The 16579-nt window shown below is 44.9% G+C and overlaps 1 protein-coding gene across 7 annotated transcripts in view; it reads right to left on the bottom strand.

Moving 5' to 3' along the window:
- Window positions 1-1067: 1067 nt before the first annotated feature.
- Window positions 1068-16579, bottom strand: part of PDPR (pyruvate dehydrogenase phosphatase regulatory subunit) — a 28961-nt gene continuing 13449 nt past the window's right edge. For all 7 annotated transcript variants that reach the window (XM_030469909.1, XM_030469903.1, XM_030469907.1 and 4 more), the window contains 9 exons: window positions 16112-16236; window positions 14355-14510; window positions 14120-14253; window positions 13110-13258; window positions 11714-11826; window positions 11138-11232; window positions 10394-10483; window positions 9939-10121; window positions 1068-9029 (listed from right to left, as the gene is read on the bottom strand). In XM_030469909.1, coding sequence (XP_030325769.1) covers window positions 8625-9029; window positions 9939-10121; window positions 10394-10483; window positions 11138-11232; window positions 11714-11826; window positions 13110-13258; window positions 14120-14253; window positions 14355-14510; window positions 16112-16236 — 1450 coding nt within the window. In that variant the 3' untranslated portion in view covers window positions 1068-8624. The remainder of the gene's footprint in view (window positions 9030-9938; window positions 10122-10393; window positions 10484-11137; window positions 11233-11713; window positions 11827-13109; window positions 13259-14119; window positions 14254-14354; window positions 14511-16111; window positions 16237-16579) is intronic.

The raw sequence follows: 16579 nt of genomic DNA, 5'->3' as shown, positions 1-16579 counted from the left end.
AGAGACACCAGTGCTCTGAGCTACGGCTGGGAGCAGGCGGGTGCCTTCGCCCGTAGCCTCTGTGTACATGGAGACTTCCGCACACAACTGTCTTAAAACAACTTTTTTTCTTTCTTTTTTTTTTTTTTTTTAAGAAAAGACAATAAAAAACATGCATCAGATCTGCTCTGTGTTTTCCTTCTGGTAGGCCTGCCGGCTACATAGAATCATAGAACCAACCAGGTTGGAAAAACCTTTAGGATGATCAAGTCCAACCGTTACCCCAGGAATCCTGCAAACCTGAAACACTGAAGCCAGTTTTCTTCCCTCTGTTGCTTTCCTTTCCAAATGTTCCACCTTCTCAAGGCAAGAAGACAGAACAGCTTTGTGAGGATTGTCATATTTACGGAGGGAAGAGCAGTCCCCTGTACCCTATGCTCTCTCCAGGCCACCACATCGCTTTGTCTGTACCAGCGGTGGCGGTACAGTGGGACTGAGGACCCACCAGCCCACAAACACCAAACAGAGCAGCAAGAAGCAATTCCTACAATGGCACCTACAACAGAGCCCTTGTGGGGAGTGTGACACACCGATTTAGAAACGTATTTTAGATCAAGACACACTACATTTCAATCATAGAATGGTTTGATTTGGAAGGGACCTTAAAGCTCATCCATTTCCAACTCCCTGTCACAGGCAGGGACACCTTCCACTTCAGGAGGGGAGGGAAAGGGAGCAGGAGGGGTGGTGGGGCTGGGACGATGCTCTGCTTTCCTCTTTCTTCTCTGTTAGGGCTGGACAACAGCTACCAGTTGTGATTTACACTCATGTAGCAGAGCAGGAGCTGGGTGCCCAGCAGCAGGGCCTGACACCACTGGTCCAGCCAGAGCTCACCATTAGGTGATGCAAACCCTGCATCTGTGCCCAACACGGCTCTCCCGAGCCTCCCTGAAACCTAAAACAGAGGCTCCAGCTCCCGCCACTGGAGTCCCACCCAGAGTCCCAGCAGGATCCCATCCAGATGACCAGGGCTTTGGATCCTGAAGGACACATGAAGCTCCTGAGCAACAAATCACCAACTTCAGGAGTAGTTAAAATGCCTCTTTATTAATATACAAACCAAGCAACAATTAGGCCAATCAAAACATGAAATAAAGCATGAAATAAGTACAGCATATATAACATGGCCTCAGTGGAGAGCAGCAAACTCACCCTGACTTGTGCGCTTGGGAACAACTGCCCATGTCCTCCACCATGGGGTTTAGCCATCAGAGCAGCTTTGTCTCTCCCAAACCCCTTTGAATCCACGACTGGCAGAGGCGAGACCACAGCTCCTCTCAAATGCAACCACTCAGCGTGAGGTTTCTACAACCCCACATCTCAAAAGTATAAAAAAGCATCCCCAGGCTGCTAGAGGTGATCTGTGGGTGTCTGCCTGCCATGACACTGCAAAGGAAGAGAGAGGGAGATGACTGAAGTGGATGGGGAACCACGCTACTGAAGTTGTTCCTTGCTCTGTCCCAGCTCAGCTACACCCATTGCACAAAATTCACAAGCATAAGGCACTAGGAAAATGTTTTCACAGGTTCAAACTTCAGTTGTTCTTAAAATTTCAGCAGCAGCACACTTCAGGAGTCCTCCGAGCCCTCTAAAATCTCTGGAGATTGATAAGAGCATGAAGGAGCTTTGGACACATACTGGTGTATTGATACCCACAAGCAATGGTGGAGAAGGGAGGTACTGGTGCAGATAGCAGTCTCCTCTCAGGAGACCTGCACTGTGTGTTTGTCCTAGAACAGGGAGCCCTTCTCCCACAGAATTCAGGGCTCCTGTAACACAGCTATGTATGCAAAAGCCATCATGCATACACAGCTAGGAGAGCAGAAAGTGACAGAAAGAAAAGATCTTGTACCAGGAGCAGCAGCATGGAGCTCATCTGGACCAAAAAGAGGTTTCCCTGACTCCTGCTGAAGATGCTGGAAGTGTTACCATCAGCCAGCTGCCTGCCACCAGTCTGGAACCACCTGCACTCACAGCACACGTGTGCTCCTTCCCCTAAGTGTGGCTTGGGTTGCTTCTCTGGCAGCGTAGCGTGTCGTACCGCTTTGTTTTGTGCTATAACTCATAGCTAGTCTGACATCAGGAACCCAGCAGAGCTTTGAGACAAATGGGAGATGGGAAGTCCCATTTTCACAAATGTTAGGGGTGGCACAAGATTCCTCTGCTCCCGCTTCTCTTGCAAACATCAGCTGGTACACCAGGGAAGTGTTTGAGCAAGGATCTGTGTTTCCTTTAATGCAATGGGACGCTCACAGAGTACTCTACACTACCCCAGGAAGAAGAAAACCCATTAGAGCTGGAGAGCCACAGTGAATAAATCTATTTCTGGGAAAGGGGGGAAAAAGGGAAGGTGTAAGCCCAGACAGCTGTACAGGCACGGGAGCTCCCAGCTATTTTAGTGGCATTCAGTAGGAATTGGAATTCCTACTGAAGGCTCAGACCAGCAGCACACTGCAGCAGCAGCTTCCACCAACACTCAGAAATACCACCCAAGGTTTGGACCCGCTCTGTATGCTCAGCACACAGCGTTCCAGGAGGAAAATCAAACAACAGGCACAACCAGGGCCCAAACACCTCATCTCAACCTTTAAGGCATCTACAAATATTTAAAGTTGTTTTTCCTCTCTCAAATGCAAAGACTCCACCTGCTGAGAGGTATAACCATGCTACAATCATGATGCTTAAGGGAAATTTAAAGTGCAAAGAAAATTTATGAATGCTTTTTAGAGACACCTCAAAGTCACCTGCTGACACCAAACCCCTCCTTCCCAAAGCCCTGTTCCCTGACCGAATGCTTTTTAAAAATGAAGATCCAATTAATCAGTTAAGGAAAAGGTAGTTTAAAACAGAAAAGCACCCTGAAATGAGCAGAAATTAACCTGACCAAGCACTGGAATAAAATCACTTGGGAAGACAAATCCAGAGAAGCTGTGGCTGCCCCATCCCTGGCAGTGCTCAAGGCCAGGTTGGACGGGGCTTGGAGCAACCTGCTCTAGTGGAAGGTGTCCCTGCCCATGGCAGGGGGTTGGAACTGGATGAGCTTTAAGGTCCCTTCCAACCCAAACCAGTCTGGGATTCTATGATTCTCAGCAGCCAAGCCTTCTGTCTGAAATAAAAACAACTTCTGCCCTTGCAAGCAACCTCCCTCTCCCCAAACACGGCAACTTCTACCTTATTTTCACAGATTTCTTCCCAAAACGTGACTGTTTCGTTAAAGTGTGCTGGAAGGACAAGGGCAGCGATGGCAATGTTGTGCTTTCCCAGTTACTAGGCAGTCCTAGGTAATGATTGGACTTGATCTTAAAGGTCTTTGCCAACCTTGTTGATTCTATGATTCTATGTGCCAGAGAGACAAGCACTGTGAGCAATCGAGGGTACGCACTCCCCACCTCCCTGTGCAGCACCATTCCTTTCATTGCCACGAGAAATGAGAGTGGGAAACGTGTGCTGAAAAATGAACAGCACCACTGCTCTCAACTCCTCAGATCACTGTCCCCAGTCTGCCCAGGGCCATCGCTGCCCCTCAGCGCTTGTCCAGCACTAAGGCTGCAGAGGAAGATGCTCCCCGAGCTGGGAATCAGGACTGATCCTCTCTCCAAGGCTGGGCTTAACTGGGTGAGTAACGGGCAAAGGATCAAGCCGCAATCACGCCTCTCCTTCCTCAGCTCAGCCACTCTGCCATCCATCCCCTTGCCTGTTTTTATTTCACTGTGCCTTGTGCTCTGATGGGCAAAAGGAACTAATGCACTCAGCTGCCTGAGGAAGATTACAGAAGTTTTAAGGAGAGTGGGAAAACCCTGGTACAGGGAGCAGGAGTGTTACATGGTGGAACACAGAGCAGCCACAAACCTGCCTGGGAGTTTGGATGTTGGTATCTGCACTATCTGAAAGTTGAAGAGCTTAACTCAATGCAGAGAGATAAGAGCTAGAGCCAACCTGGCCCAGATGATGAAGCATCAGGTAGAATTAGAGAAGAACCCTACATATGAGAGGTCTTATAGCAGCACAGGTTGAGTTTGAAGGTGTCGCAGGAACAGCAACACAATCAGCAGCAGCTTGAATGCAACAGTGGAAAGAAGGAATTCAAGTTTACAGCAAGACTTGGAAATGCAGTGGAAGCTTCACACGGCCTGCCCTCCTTGTCACAAAATGAGAAGGAACTGTCCAACAAGGCACATCAAATATGGATACTGGAGTCAACATAGAGAAAACAAGAAATTAAGTCTGGCAAGTACAGATGTGAAAATCCCTGTAACACACTCTCCTGAAAGAGAAAACATTCATAAACAGACTGCTTTAACTTTATCCCCAGATCATTAAATATGAACAAGAAACTTCCTTTAACACCACTTCTACTCAAGCCTCTCAGTACTCATGCAGGGACTAACAAAACATGACAGCTCAGGGAAGGACATAACAACTGTAAGATAATGTAATACCTCTGGAGAAAGGAATTCAATGGAAGAGGCTGCTACGTCTTACACAGTTCCCCATACTACAGATGACACCACGCCAAGAAAGCCCTTCCTAGCATAGAGGAATGCCATAGATTTAGATGTATTCACCACTGCCACACCAGCAAACCCACACAGATGTTGACTTCTGAGGTAAGAAAAAACAAGCTTACACATGCCAAGTGCACATCACCCCCCGTGGCCTATCTCCCCATGGGTCACCCTTCCCTTAACATTTGTCCCTGATCGGCAATAAGTTTATCCTAACACAGGTTATAGAATCATAGAATGGTTTGTGTTGGAAGGGACCGTCAAAAGTCATCTAGTCCAACCTCCCTGCAATGAGCAGGGATGCTCAACTTATAATATTTTAGCCAAAAAGAGAAGTTATTTTCTCATACTAAACTCCCATTAACTTCCCATAAACAAAACCTACAGGATTGTTCCCATTCTGGGCCACAAGACTTGCAGAACTGACAGCAACCCCACAACTCCTACACACAAGGTGCATTGGGCAGACTGCTGCTGCCTCAGTGCAGCATGAGGCCATTGCCCCTGTCACTGCAGAGGAGGGGGATGCTATTTTAGTATTTCCCATCCAATGCCCCTTGCCTTAACATGCAGGATGAGAACAAACCACCTTTCTCAGCAGAAAGCATTTTAAAGCCATTTTAAGGGTAAGAATCATGATGTATAACTTTACAGACCACGTTATTTAGCATCTCAGATGCTAAGATGGTGTCACAGCACCTTCCAAGATCCAATTTCTAATTCAAAGGTGTACTAAAGGTGGTAACTCTTCAACAGACTTTGTTGTTCTATTTTTAGGCACTCCACTTTTAGTCCTCAGATAAAGCGATTAGAGCTTTACATCACTGTTTAATACCTCTGGAAGAAAACACTAAATTAGACGGACCTTCCTCGGCCTCAGTATCTACCACTGTTTTAAAAGAGACTATCCAACTGTCCCCTTGACAGGTATTCAAGCTGGTGAAGGCAAACAATTCTTTAACATTGTAAGGTTAAAAATAGCTGCCAGAAATTAAATCAACTAAGCTTGAAGAGCAGCTGAAGACTACAGCTTCTGATACAAAACAAGAATCAGGATTCCGAGCAGGGAAAGCCAGAGTAGGTGTTAATGAGCTGCAAGACTGACAATTATCAAACCACCTATCACAAAGTCTCAAAAAGCAAACACAGCATTGCAGAGAGCGTTGCTATATCTATCAACGTGGCAGAAAACTGTTTTCACTCTCTATTTTTGGTGTTGAAAGGTCAGCAGATCTAGACAGAAAATAAACGCAAGCAGACATAATGACAAAAGTAGATCACAAACCACAATTTCACTGTTAGAACTGCTGGGGAAGAGACACGCGTATCAAAAGTTGTCTGAGGAACTAATAAGCACCTATAAATTAGGGAAAAGAAAAAAATAATCACAAGGAGGAATATAATCTGTCTGAAACTTAAATAATGCTACTTCAGGAACGAGTAGTTGGCAGAGGACAGCATGGTGGTAACTTTCCAGGTTGGTCTTAACTAGTTCTAACTCTGCAGAGAACAAACTGAATGAACCTCTCATCAGGAGTTGCACTGAGTACTTTCGCTCACCTTAGCAGTGCACTTCGTCTTCTCCGGGAGATGTATCATGCTTCAGCAGCAACAACAAATGGTCAATCAACTCTAGTCAGAAGGGCTGCTTGAAGACACATCCTAAGCATCACGTATAGAACTCTTTCTTTGGTTGAACACCCGTTTCCCTGGACAGGGAAGGCACAGCAACATCCCATAAAACCAACCGAGGGCCCAACATCCTCTTTGGTACGCACATCCCATATGGGAATAGTGGGTTCACAGTATCTATGTGGGAAAGACATGCGAGAAGTGATTGGACTTTAAACTGCTATTAGATGTTTTATGAACGTTTCATTTAAGTAATTAATTCTAACACACCAGTCAATTTCAGTGCCAAGAGCAATAATAGCGGAATTTGGCAGGAATGACAATCAAGTGGAATCTCTGCCTTCAGCAGCCATGCAGAGCACTCCTGGATGCAAGATCTTAAGGAGCTGTCCTACTATGATCACTACACTTCAGAAAGCAGTGAATTTTTGCATGTAAATTCAAAAATAAGTTTGAAATCCTTGAAGGGTCACACGCTACAAAGGAATTCACCAGTCACAAGGGAGAACATGCTCAAAGAAGTGGTGTTTATGTTCAACCTCATACACCGTGTGATCAAATCCTTATTTCTCTTCCCAACTCTCCACCCTTACGAGTCACCTCGGATGGGGGAGCTTGCTCTGACAATCTGTTTTTAAGGTGTAAAAGTTTTGGACTTTCACCTTTGCTGCCTTAGGGCCATCTGACTCCTTCTGCATGCTGTGAACACCTAGATCATTAACAGGCACACACCAGACTCAACTGACAGCATGACCTGAAGCAACTCAAGCAGCAGAAAGCAAACTTCAAACAAGAACCAGGGAAGGTTTTGGGCTCATACTTACACTACTGATGCCAATTTAACCGGAAAATAAAGTGCCCCAAAAAGATTCTAGGCCATAGAGGAAGTGTTCATCATGGCTGACACAGCAGACACGAGTGCAAGGTTGTGTCTGAACTTCAGACAGGAAGATGCTGGAGCACAAAGACCACGATGAGTACGCAAGTGGCAGAGGCAGAGGAAGTGTTTAACAGATCTTTTTCAGGTAAGTAAAAAGAATCTTTGCTTTTAATTGTGCTCACAATGGGAAGAAGAAAAAGGAGAAGATGTAAACATATGAAACACAATTCAGCATCCCCCCACTTCTTTACCATTTATCGTCAGGTTTCAACCAGCACATTTTGACACCTAAAGAAGGAGTGAATCCCAGCTGCACTGTCTAAAGCATCTGTACAAGAGGCATGACACAAAGACCTTTGCTGAAGGAAAGCAATTTATAATCCCACTGCTGCACTCCCTTAACTCCCTCTATTCAATTCGTTCAGCTGAGGTACTACCAAGAAAAAGTAGTAAGAAGTGCAACAGATGTGAGGAGACAGAGGACAACTTCTTGAGTCCAGCAGGAGCTGCTGAGAAGCTTTCTCACCACCAGAAGAAACCCTAGTGTTTCTTGCAAATCAGCACCACAGGTGAGACAAATGCTGGGTCTTTCTCTCTACTTTTCAGAATAACCACAGGTAGCTAAAACCACAAGATGTCCTGTCCTGCTGCTCAAGTTCCCCAAACCAACACAAGCTTTACACGAACCTTGCCAGACAAGCTTAACCAAGTCACATAAACAGAAAACTGCGAAAGAAAATCCCCATATTGATTGTACACTGCGCAGCTGAAACAGAAGCAGCATTTCAACAATGCTATTAACATTAAACACTAACATCTGTCCTTGTTAGAAAACACTATTTTTGCTAATAAACCCCCCCAACAAATCCCATTCCTTTATAGATGTGAAACGCACATATTGATCTTCAATTGTATTTATAGAAGGCTATTTAAGTTTCAGTGACCCCACGCAAAGAATCCAATCCCAACAACAAACAACACACTTTAAAACTAGAATCTACCAAAACCTGCCTTTTGGCTGCTGCTCTCACAACGCTATGTCTCATGCCAGTGAGGTAGCTGACCGTTCTATTGCTGTGTGCGTTGACGCAGCGACCCCTCTACGGCATGATATGTGGAGAGCAGGGGAAAATCACAGCGTTCATCTGAACTACAGGCAGCAAAGAGCTGCTGCCTCATGCCTTGTGCTGCAGAAGAGATGAGAAGGGTTTAGTCTTCAGGAGGGTTCACCTGAGCCCCTTCCTGTCACCATAGGGCTAGGGCCTCTGGTGGGGTTCACTCCTGTACAGGCTTCCCATGGACTTCTGGATGCATCTGTGGCACTGTGCTTCGTCCACTGGGGCACAGGAGAGCCTGGCAAGCAAAGGGTTGAAGGAGGGAGACAGACGAGACTGGGAAAGCTTGAAAATTAAAGTTTTAAAATATACAAAATGTAACACACTGGAAAAAGTTTAAAAGTTGCAAGACAAGAAACGAAAAGAAAGAAATGTATCGGTGAAGAGAAAAGACTGGAAGATGGTGGGAGAAGACTCCAGCTTGGGAAAAGGTGCAGGTTAGTCTAGTCAGCACTACTCCCCCTGGTAGCCACTGAGTTCCATCTCATCCTTGCGGCGACGGTGCGTGAACAAGGAGCTGAAAGGGTAAAGCTTGGCCTTGGCCTGGAAGCGGTGCCCAGCAATATCGATCTCATACTCGCCCTGGTTGACGAAGTCAGTTGTCACCACCAGCTTTTCTCCTGTCTTCTCATCAAAGTGGTGCACGAAGCCGAGGCAGACATGGCGCTCCAGAGTGTAGCTGTAGGCACTGCTGGTGGTCTTGCCCACGTAGTGGCCGTTGCGGAAGATGGGCTCCCCCCACCAGGGCCAGAGGTCCGTGTCTGTGTCGTGGTCCTCAAGAATGAACATGGTAAAGCGCTTGTATACACCGTTCTGCTTCTGTTCCAGCAGCGCTTCCTGGCCAACAAACTGCATTCCCTGTGGGGAAAAGGAAGCATCAGCTGATGGAAGGAACACGAATTGTAGCATCTGCCGAGTTTTAGCAGAAAAGCTTAATGACACGAGGTCAGTTTATGCTTGGAACTTATGCCCTTTCAAGACAGGCTGCTTCTACACACAAAAAGCTCACTCAGAAAGAAGCTTTCCTGTCATGTTTGTTGTTCCAGATATCAAAAGACACAAAAATGTATGTGAAAATGTGCCTTTAAAAAAATCATTCTCATTTTCACCGCAGCAAAAATCCCATTACCATTCTAGTTTTTGCCATTTTTCTGGTTCCAGAAGTCTACCCTGCTTTATAAACCAGAGGCAAACTGAGACAACATATAAAATTTATATCTCTCATCACTACATTCCTTTCTTGAATTGATTCAAGCATTTGTTTCAGCTCATGCAAAGAATGCAAAAAAGAAGACAAGCAAGTGACAGCACCTGCCATCACAAAAGCAGGATCCAATTCTATGCTATTCTATGTTTCAGTAAAAATAAAGAACTCCTCTGTTTTAGTAAAAATAGAAAGCACCTATTCTTGCTGCCTGTCCTCATTAAATGCCCCTTGGTGCACAGGCTGGCTTTTGCTTCGTCACACTGGGAAAACAACTGGGAGAAACATGAACTCTGAGCATCTGTAAAGTATGCATCACCCTCCACCATACTGCACATCGCACACAGGAGTGACCCAGGACACTACACCCATCACTGGGAATGCAGCCCAGAAAGGAGGAAGACAGAATATTTCTAGTATTTTTGCACCTTTTTGAAGTACAAGAATATAGGTTATAGTTATGCACTGCACATAGTGACAATGACATGTATTCACTTGGATAGAGGCCTTTTCAGTTCAGTACTGCTCTCCCACCCACTCCCGTGCAGGAGGTGGTGGTGTACCTTGTCCAGCTTGACCTGGAACTCGCGTCCACACTCCATAGGAGTGGTAAAAGCGTCCAGATCCTGGCCCCAGAATGCAAAGAACTTCTCAATGCGCAGGCTGCGGAGTGCGTAATAACCAGCATTGCGAATCCCGTACTTCTGTCCCATGTTCATCACCTCGTTGTACACATGAAGGGCGTACTGCAAAGGAAGGGTGACACACAGAGCTGCACAGTAACACCAGGAGACAGCAACAGCATCCAACATCACCAGGGATGTTGCTGTGCTCTGCTGCTGGAGTACAAGAAGTCTTTCTGACTGGAATGCAGTACAAAGCAGGGAAACTACCTCCCTCCCCCCCCAACAGGCAGCTTTCTCATGCTTCCTTACCCTGAGCCAACCTGGAAAGTGCTTCTGACTATGCATGCAAGCAAGCAACTGTTTTACCAGCTAAGGCTACAGTGTACTCTTACCTCTATAGGGATATAAAGCATGAATCCAGGTTCTCCTGTGTGAGTGATACTCATCACACGGATGCCATTAGCATAGCCCACGCTCATCTCCTGCAGAATTAGAAGGGTGAAATCATCCAAACTGGAACACAGCACAGAGATCCAGAAGGAGCACAATGCACAACACAAACCACACTGGCCAGCCTTCTCTCCCCTTCCTCACTGCATTTCACCACCAGCACATACTTGCAAATAATTTGGAATTTAGAAATTCAAATAGTGGTGTCACATTACCCAGACTTCTTCATCCCTTCATGACACTTGGCAATACGCCATGGAACTAGGTCAGGACACAGGCTTGTATTCCAGATACAAGGCAGAAGCTGAATAGCAGCTATCTGCTCTGCTTTTTAACGTGACAGGAGACAATGACACCTGAGCCACTGATCCCAGCTGCCCCTCTGACTGACAGCTTCATAACTGATTATATGAAATATGCCAAGAAATCAAATGGCACCAAGCCTACAGCGAGTGCAATATTGAACACAAATGCATATCCATCTATGTATTTAGCAAGGAGAACCCAAAAAGAAGTAGTTAAAGTGAGCCTAGTGAGTTCATTACCAACCTAGCTCAGTAACTGCAGTAAACACATGTGTAAATCTAAATTCCCCTCTAATTACCCAAAATATTTTTCTTCCCCTCCTTCCACACATGCTTCACATAGCCTAGGAGGGTGAGGAGGAAGGAAAGACACTCACTCACCTTGCAAAAGAAAGAGGGAAAGTGTTCTGGAGTTATTGGGGCATACGACAACTCTGACAAGACATCCACAGCACGGGGGCCGATCAGATTGAGAGCTAAAGAGGGGAAGGTAACACTATTAGGATGAGACTGGAGAAGTCTTGCCTGGAGTCTAACTTGCATAAGCACATGCCCTGATTTCTGAAGTCTTAAGTGTTTATCAAACTAGTAGGTTAAGTTTACATTTAAGAATGGAGGGAAGAGCCATAGAATCCCAGGTTGGAAGGGACCCTCAAGAATCATCTGGTCCAATCTTTCTTGGCAAAGCATGACCTAGACTAGATGTCCCAGCACCCTGTCCAGCCAAATTTTAAAAGCCATTAAGCTCTCTCTCCTGACAGTCCACATGAAAGGAAAGCTGTCTCCCAGCTCATGGCTTGCTGGAAGGAAGCCTCTGTAAGCTGTTTTCATCCCACTGTTTGGACAGGAGACCCAGTCACCAGTCCAGGCACTTTAGACAATTGACTGTCATGCAGCACAGGGCACAGCCTGTGATTTCAGGCTGTATAAGGAGGTCAGCCTTTGGCGATTTCTTACCTGTGTATTTCCAGGTCACGTCTTCCACGGTCAGGCTGCTGTCATCAGGCAAGCGGTTCTTCAGCCAGGCCCAGCAATGGACTTGTTGGTCAGTAGGGGAAATCATGAAGAAGCTGGAACAGGCAAATTGAAACCAAGAAACAATGAATAGACAGCCACAAGATGATTCAGTTAATTCTTTGTCCATGAACTACTGGAGCCATTTGGCAGCTCCCAAGCTAATAGGAGACTGAAACATATGAAAACCACAGCTAACACCTCTGGATCAGTGCCATCACATCTGTCACGACACAAAACCCCAGCATCCGAGCATTAGCAAGAGTCTAGTGACAAGAAGTGACTAGAAGTGGAACAGAGGCAGTTCTACATAAAGTTCAATCATTTTGCAGAAGGTATTCACAGCTCTTCACGCCAGGCAATTCTGTCTGCTCCAACAGTTGGAATAGCGCAGGGTTCACACAGCAACTTCTTGTTTCAGCCCAAGCCTTGTCACACACAATGGTGGTTATTATTAGCAGTTTCCAAAAAAAGAACTCCACTTGATATGTGAAAATGAGCTACTTGTTGTGGAGCTCTCTTTCACACAAACTGCGAGTTAAAGTACATTATTGACAGAGATAACATCTGCAGAAAAGACTAGGCAAGGAGGAAATCTACTCGTTTCACACAGAGAAGGACAATACTTTGAAGCAATGCATGAATGCAGACAGAAGAGGAAGAGAAAGAAAAGCTGTTTCTAATTGAAAGAGCAGCAAAGAAGAATGCTTTCACACCAACACAATGAAAGTATACACAGAAAACGCTCCAGAGAAATAAAACCAACATTCAGCTGGGACATGCCCATGAAGAAAGTTTTTCTATTAAATGTCAAAGAGAACCCAAACTGTTGAGTCTAAGGGTGAGATCCTGTGATCACGTCAGTTTGCACCAGAGAGCACAAGAAGAGCCAGAAGAGACTGAAGAGCTGAGCATTAGGAGTACCTGTACTGCAACACAAGTTGAAATAATTAAGTAGTAGTATTTTCAGCACACAGTTCCAATGAGGAGATTAGCCAGAAGCCTATGAGGAACCGTGTGGTTTGCACTTTAAATGATTACCTAAGTTAATAAACTAATGACTGCTGAAAACAATTGGCATTTCAATTGAGAAATTAACCATCTGAAGGCCTAATGATGATGTCTATCTGTAGTCCCAGAAAAGGGCATATTTTCCACAATATTTGTAAATTTAGGAGGTCCCTTTCACTGAGATTACTTAACTAGGAATGCAAGTGGAAAATGGCAACTTTTCCTTTTAGTTTACAGCGGCAAAACAAGTTTATGATCTTCAGTAAAAGGTTCTCAAAGGCTCTAAGACCTGAAGGGTGATGGATAAAGATGCTGTCCGCACACCCACCTGCGTTTGCTCAGCCGTGCTATGCTGCAGTCATTCTCATAACCTCCTTTCTCATTAAGCATGCCTGTATGCACAACATGCCCAACCGGCACATCCAGGTCATTGGAGAAGAGATACTGCAGACTCTCCAGGGCCTGGTCTCCTGTGGACTACAGGAATTGAAAGGGAGAGCAAGTCAGATGAGCTGTTTGAGCAGGACAAATCCACTGAGACAGTTTAAGATGGCATCAATGTCCTGGCCCCAATTTTTTCAAATTGTAATGATAGTGACAGTGATGTCTCAAGCGTACAATGGTGTCATAGTGCTGCGGGTCAAATTCTATTTATAGACTAAGCTGGTATTTCTATAAACTGGGCCCTTGACAGACAAAAAGCAATCTATGCTAAATACTGTGGTACAGCCTGAATTTGGTCATGCAGCTTAACTTCCGCTAGCTAACCCCAACAGTTTACACAGAATTCTGCAAAAGCAGTCAATAATAAACTAAATGCAGATGCGAAGCTGCTCAAGCGAGTCCAGAGCAGGCCACAGAGATGCTCTGAGGGCTGGAGCATCTCTGCTCTGGAGACAGGCTAAGAGAGCTGGGCTTGTTCAGCCTGGAGAAGGCTCTAGGGAGACCTTATATAGAAGCCTTCCAGTGCCTAAAGGAGCCAATAAGAAATCTGGGGAGGGGCTTTTGACAAGGGCCTGTAGGGACAGGACAAGGGGGAATGGCTTTAACCTGACAGAGGGGAGGCTGAGATGAGCTCTTAGGCAGAAGTTCTTCCCTGTGAGCGTGGTGAGGCCCTGCTACAGGTTGCCCAGAGAAGCTGGGGCTGCCCCATCCCTGGCAGTGTTCAAGGCCAGGTTGGACGGGGTTTGGAGCAACCTGGTCTAGTGGAAGCTGTCCCTGACTGGGGGCTGGAACTGGATGAACTTTAAGGTCCCTTCCAACTGAAACCATTCTGTGATTCTATGACTAAAGGCCACCTTTACCAGGCTGATGCTCTGACATTTGCTAGGTACTTACACTTATTTCAAACTTGGTAAAAGATGACATGTCAATGACACAAACTGCTTCCTTACAGCACTTAACTTCAGAACCCACAATATCAAACCAGTCTGGTTTGTAAAAGGTCTTGCTCTGACCCAAATCCAGCAGATCTAATATAAAGAACAATCAAAGGGACAATTAATCAATTGGATGAACTAAGATCTTACACAAACCAACAGGGATGCATGAGGCAGGGAAAACATAATCTCACCATTCCCAGGTGGCACAAAATACTTGACTCTCTCAAATCCATGCTTCTCCATCCACCTGGCTCCCTGAGCATCCAGACGGTCATACAACGGTGAGGTACGCAGCTGCCTGCCAGTCTGGAAGTCCCAACGGGGAACTTTCAGATCACACATCAGGGCTGCAGTGGTCACAAAGGTCCAGAATTAGGCAAAATTAGCTTTATCCAAACTTTTTGTCCAGATTATCAATACTTACTAATATCTGAACCATTAATAGAATTCCCTCAAAACAGTTCTGACCTTCCTCTCCTGTTTCTGAAAATCAACAGATCTGTTTTGATCCATTTATAGCTATTCAAAATCAGAGTAGCAGTATTTGCACAGAGTACTTATAGTGTCATGACAACACTGCCAAGACAACAGAACCTCTCTATTTTTCATGAAGCCCTATCAACTGGTATTAACTATGCATGATTCTTCCCTGTTGGCACACTATATCGGACACTTATGCTGGGGTAAGCAGTCCACAGCTACAGGGATCATTTAATTCACTTTCTTAAATACTGGTAGTTCAGCCTTTTCTAATTATTGAAGTTTTTCCAAACTTAAAAGGCTCCTATACCTTTTCAGCCAACACAGAATATTCTTATTTAGAAAGCAAGTTACCCTAATAAATGGTTAGCAACCTCCCAGGTTACCAGTGGGGATTAATCACTCAAGGATGCTTGAATGCTTCTTTATAAATGTTAAGTTTCTAGGCAGGTTATAAACTGCTTAAAATTGAAGATAAGATGAATATTTCTTACTGAATACTTCTATTGTTTTTGCCTCATGGCTAATGATTTATTTTATTGGCATTATGTGCTATTGGTAATCCTGAAAGAGTGGGAAATATAGATTAGAATGGGAGTGTAACACTGCAGAAATTGAACAGAGTAGTTCTCTTGTAACAATTAGAGTGATACTCTAGCTATCAGAATTGAGATCTCTATTGGAAAGCAAATGCAGAATAACACCCAGAGTATAAAGTGATTTTTCTGAGAGGAAGGTCAAAGAATAAGGTTTTGATTTCCTACTCTTAGAAAGGCTAAGAGTTTACCCAACTTCTCTGCTTTCACCTGAACGCATTTTTAGTTTAGAGTTGGTATTCAGATAATTGTTCCTTTTTTGCTGCTTGTGGAGAACTTCATTTGAACCTTGACAAGAAGCTGTCCACACTATCCAGAACGGATAATCAAACAATAGGAGGAAACCAAGCATGGCTTTAGGCAGGAATGACATCTCAAATCTGTTCTGCAAGGTATTTATCACAAACTGTGGCAGAAGAAAGCAGAATATGTTTACAAAGACTTCCTGAATGATTCAAGATAACCTGGTCACATACTCATAAGGTGGAAGCGATAGTATTTCTACACTGTAATGATGTGCAAGGAATAACGATGTTTGAGACAGTGTAATATTCCCAGTTAAGACCTTGGCATCATTTTCTGAGGCTGGAATCTTAACACAGACATGCACAAATTTACCCATAGCAGAGGCAAAGCACAGAAATAGGAGACAGCATGGTACCATCAGCATTTCTTTAAGAAAAGTTACTAAGAATGCCACTAACAAAAAACCCCCCAAAAAACAACAACTATCCTTTCCTTCCTCCCGGGAAGAGGCTGTATAGCCACAAAGGAGGCCAGGAAGCAGGAAAATGGTTCTCTGAGTGATGACAGCAGCGAAGAGGAAAATCTTGGATATCCTGGCCAGCACTGAATGCAGAGACCTTACTTACGCATTACTTCCATCACACGGTGACGGAGGAAAGTGCGACTGCTCTGAAGGGCACCAAAACGTTTCAAATCCAGAGGCCAGACATTTTCTGAGGGATATCCATTTACCATCCACTCTGCCAGGTACCTGATGGAAGAAGTAAAGAAAGACTGAGGTATCAGCCAATGTCTTCAGGGAAAGAGTCCAGCTTTGAAGTCAGAACTAAGGCAATATGGACATGAGAATTGCTTGTGGTAGGGAGAGAAAAGACAACGAACACGGTATTCTAAATACTAGCATAATCTGGAAGGTTTCCCTTTAGGAAACCCATCCACCAGATTTCCAAATTATTAATTTCTCATTAGGATGAAATATATAGGGCAGCAGTTAATTAAGGAAACATTAAATGAAGCCACCTGAAGAGGTAGCCTAAGTGACACTTGACAAGTCCTCAGCCTACAAAAGGAGGTGCTGAGTATGTTTAGGTTGG

The sequence above is a fragment of the Strigops habroptila genome, chromosome Z, assembly GCF_004027225.2.
Source record: "Strigops habroptila isolate Jane chromosome Z, bStrHab1.2.pri, whole genome shotgun sequence".
Taxonomy (NCBI): Eukaryota; Metazoa; Chordata; class Aves; order Psittaciformes; family Psittacidae; genus Strigops; species Strigops habroptila.
Note: the sequence above shows the minus strand (reverse complement) of the source record. Positions and strands in the feature narration are given on the sequence as shown.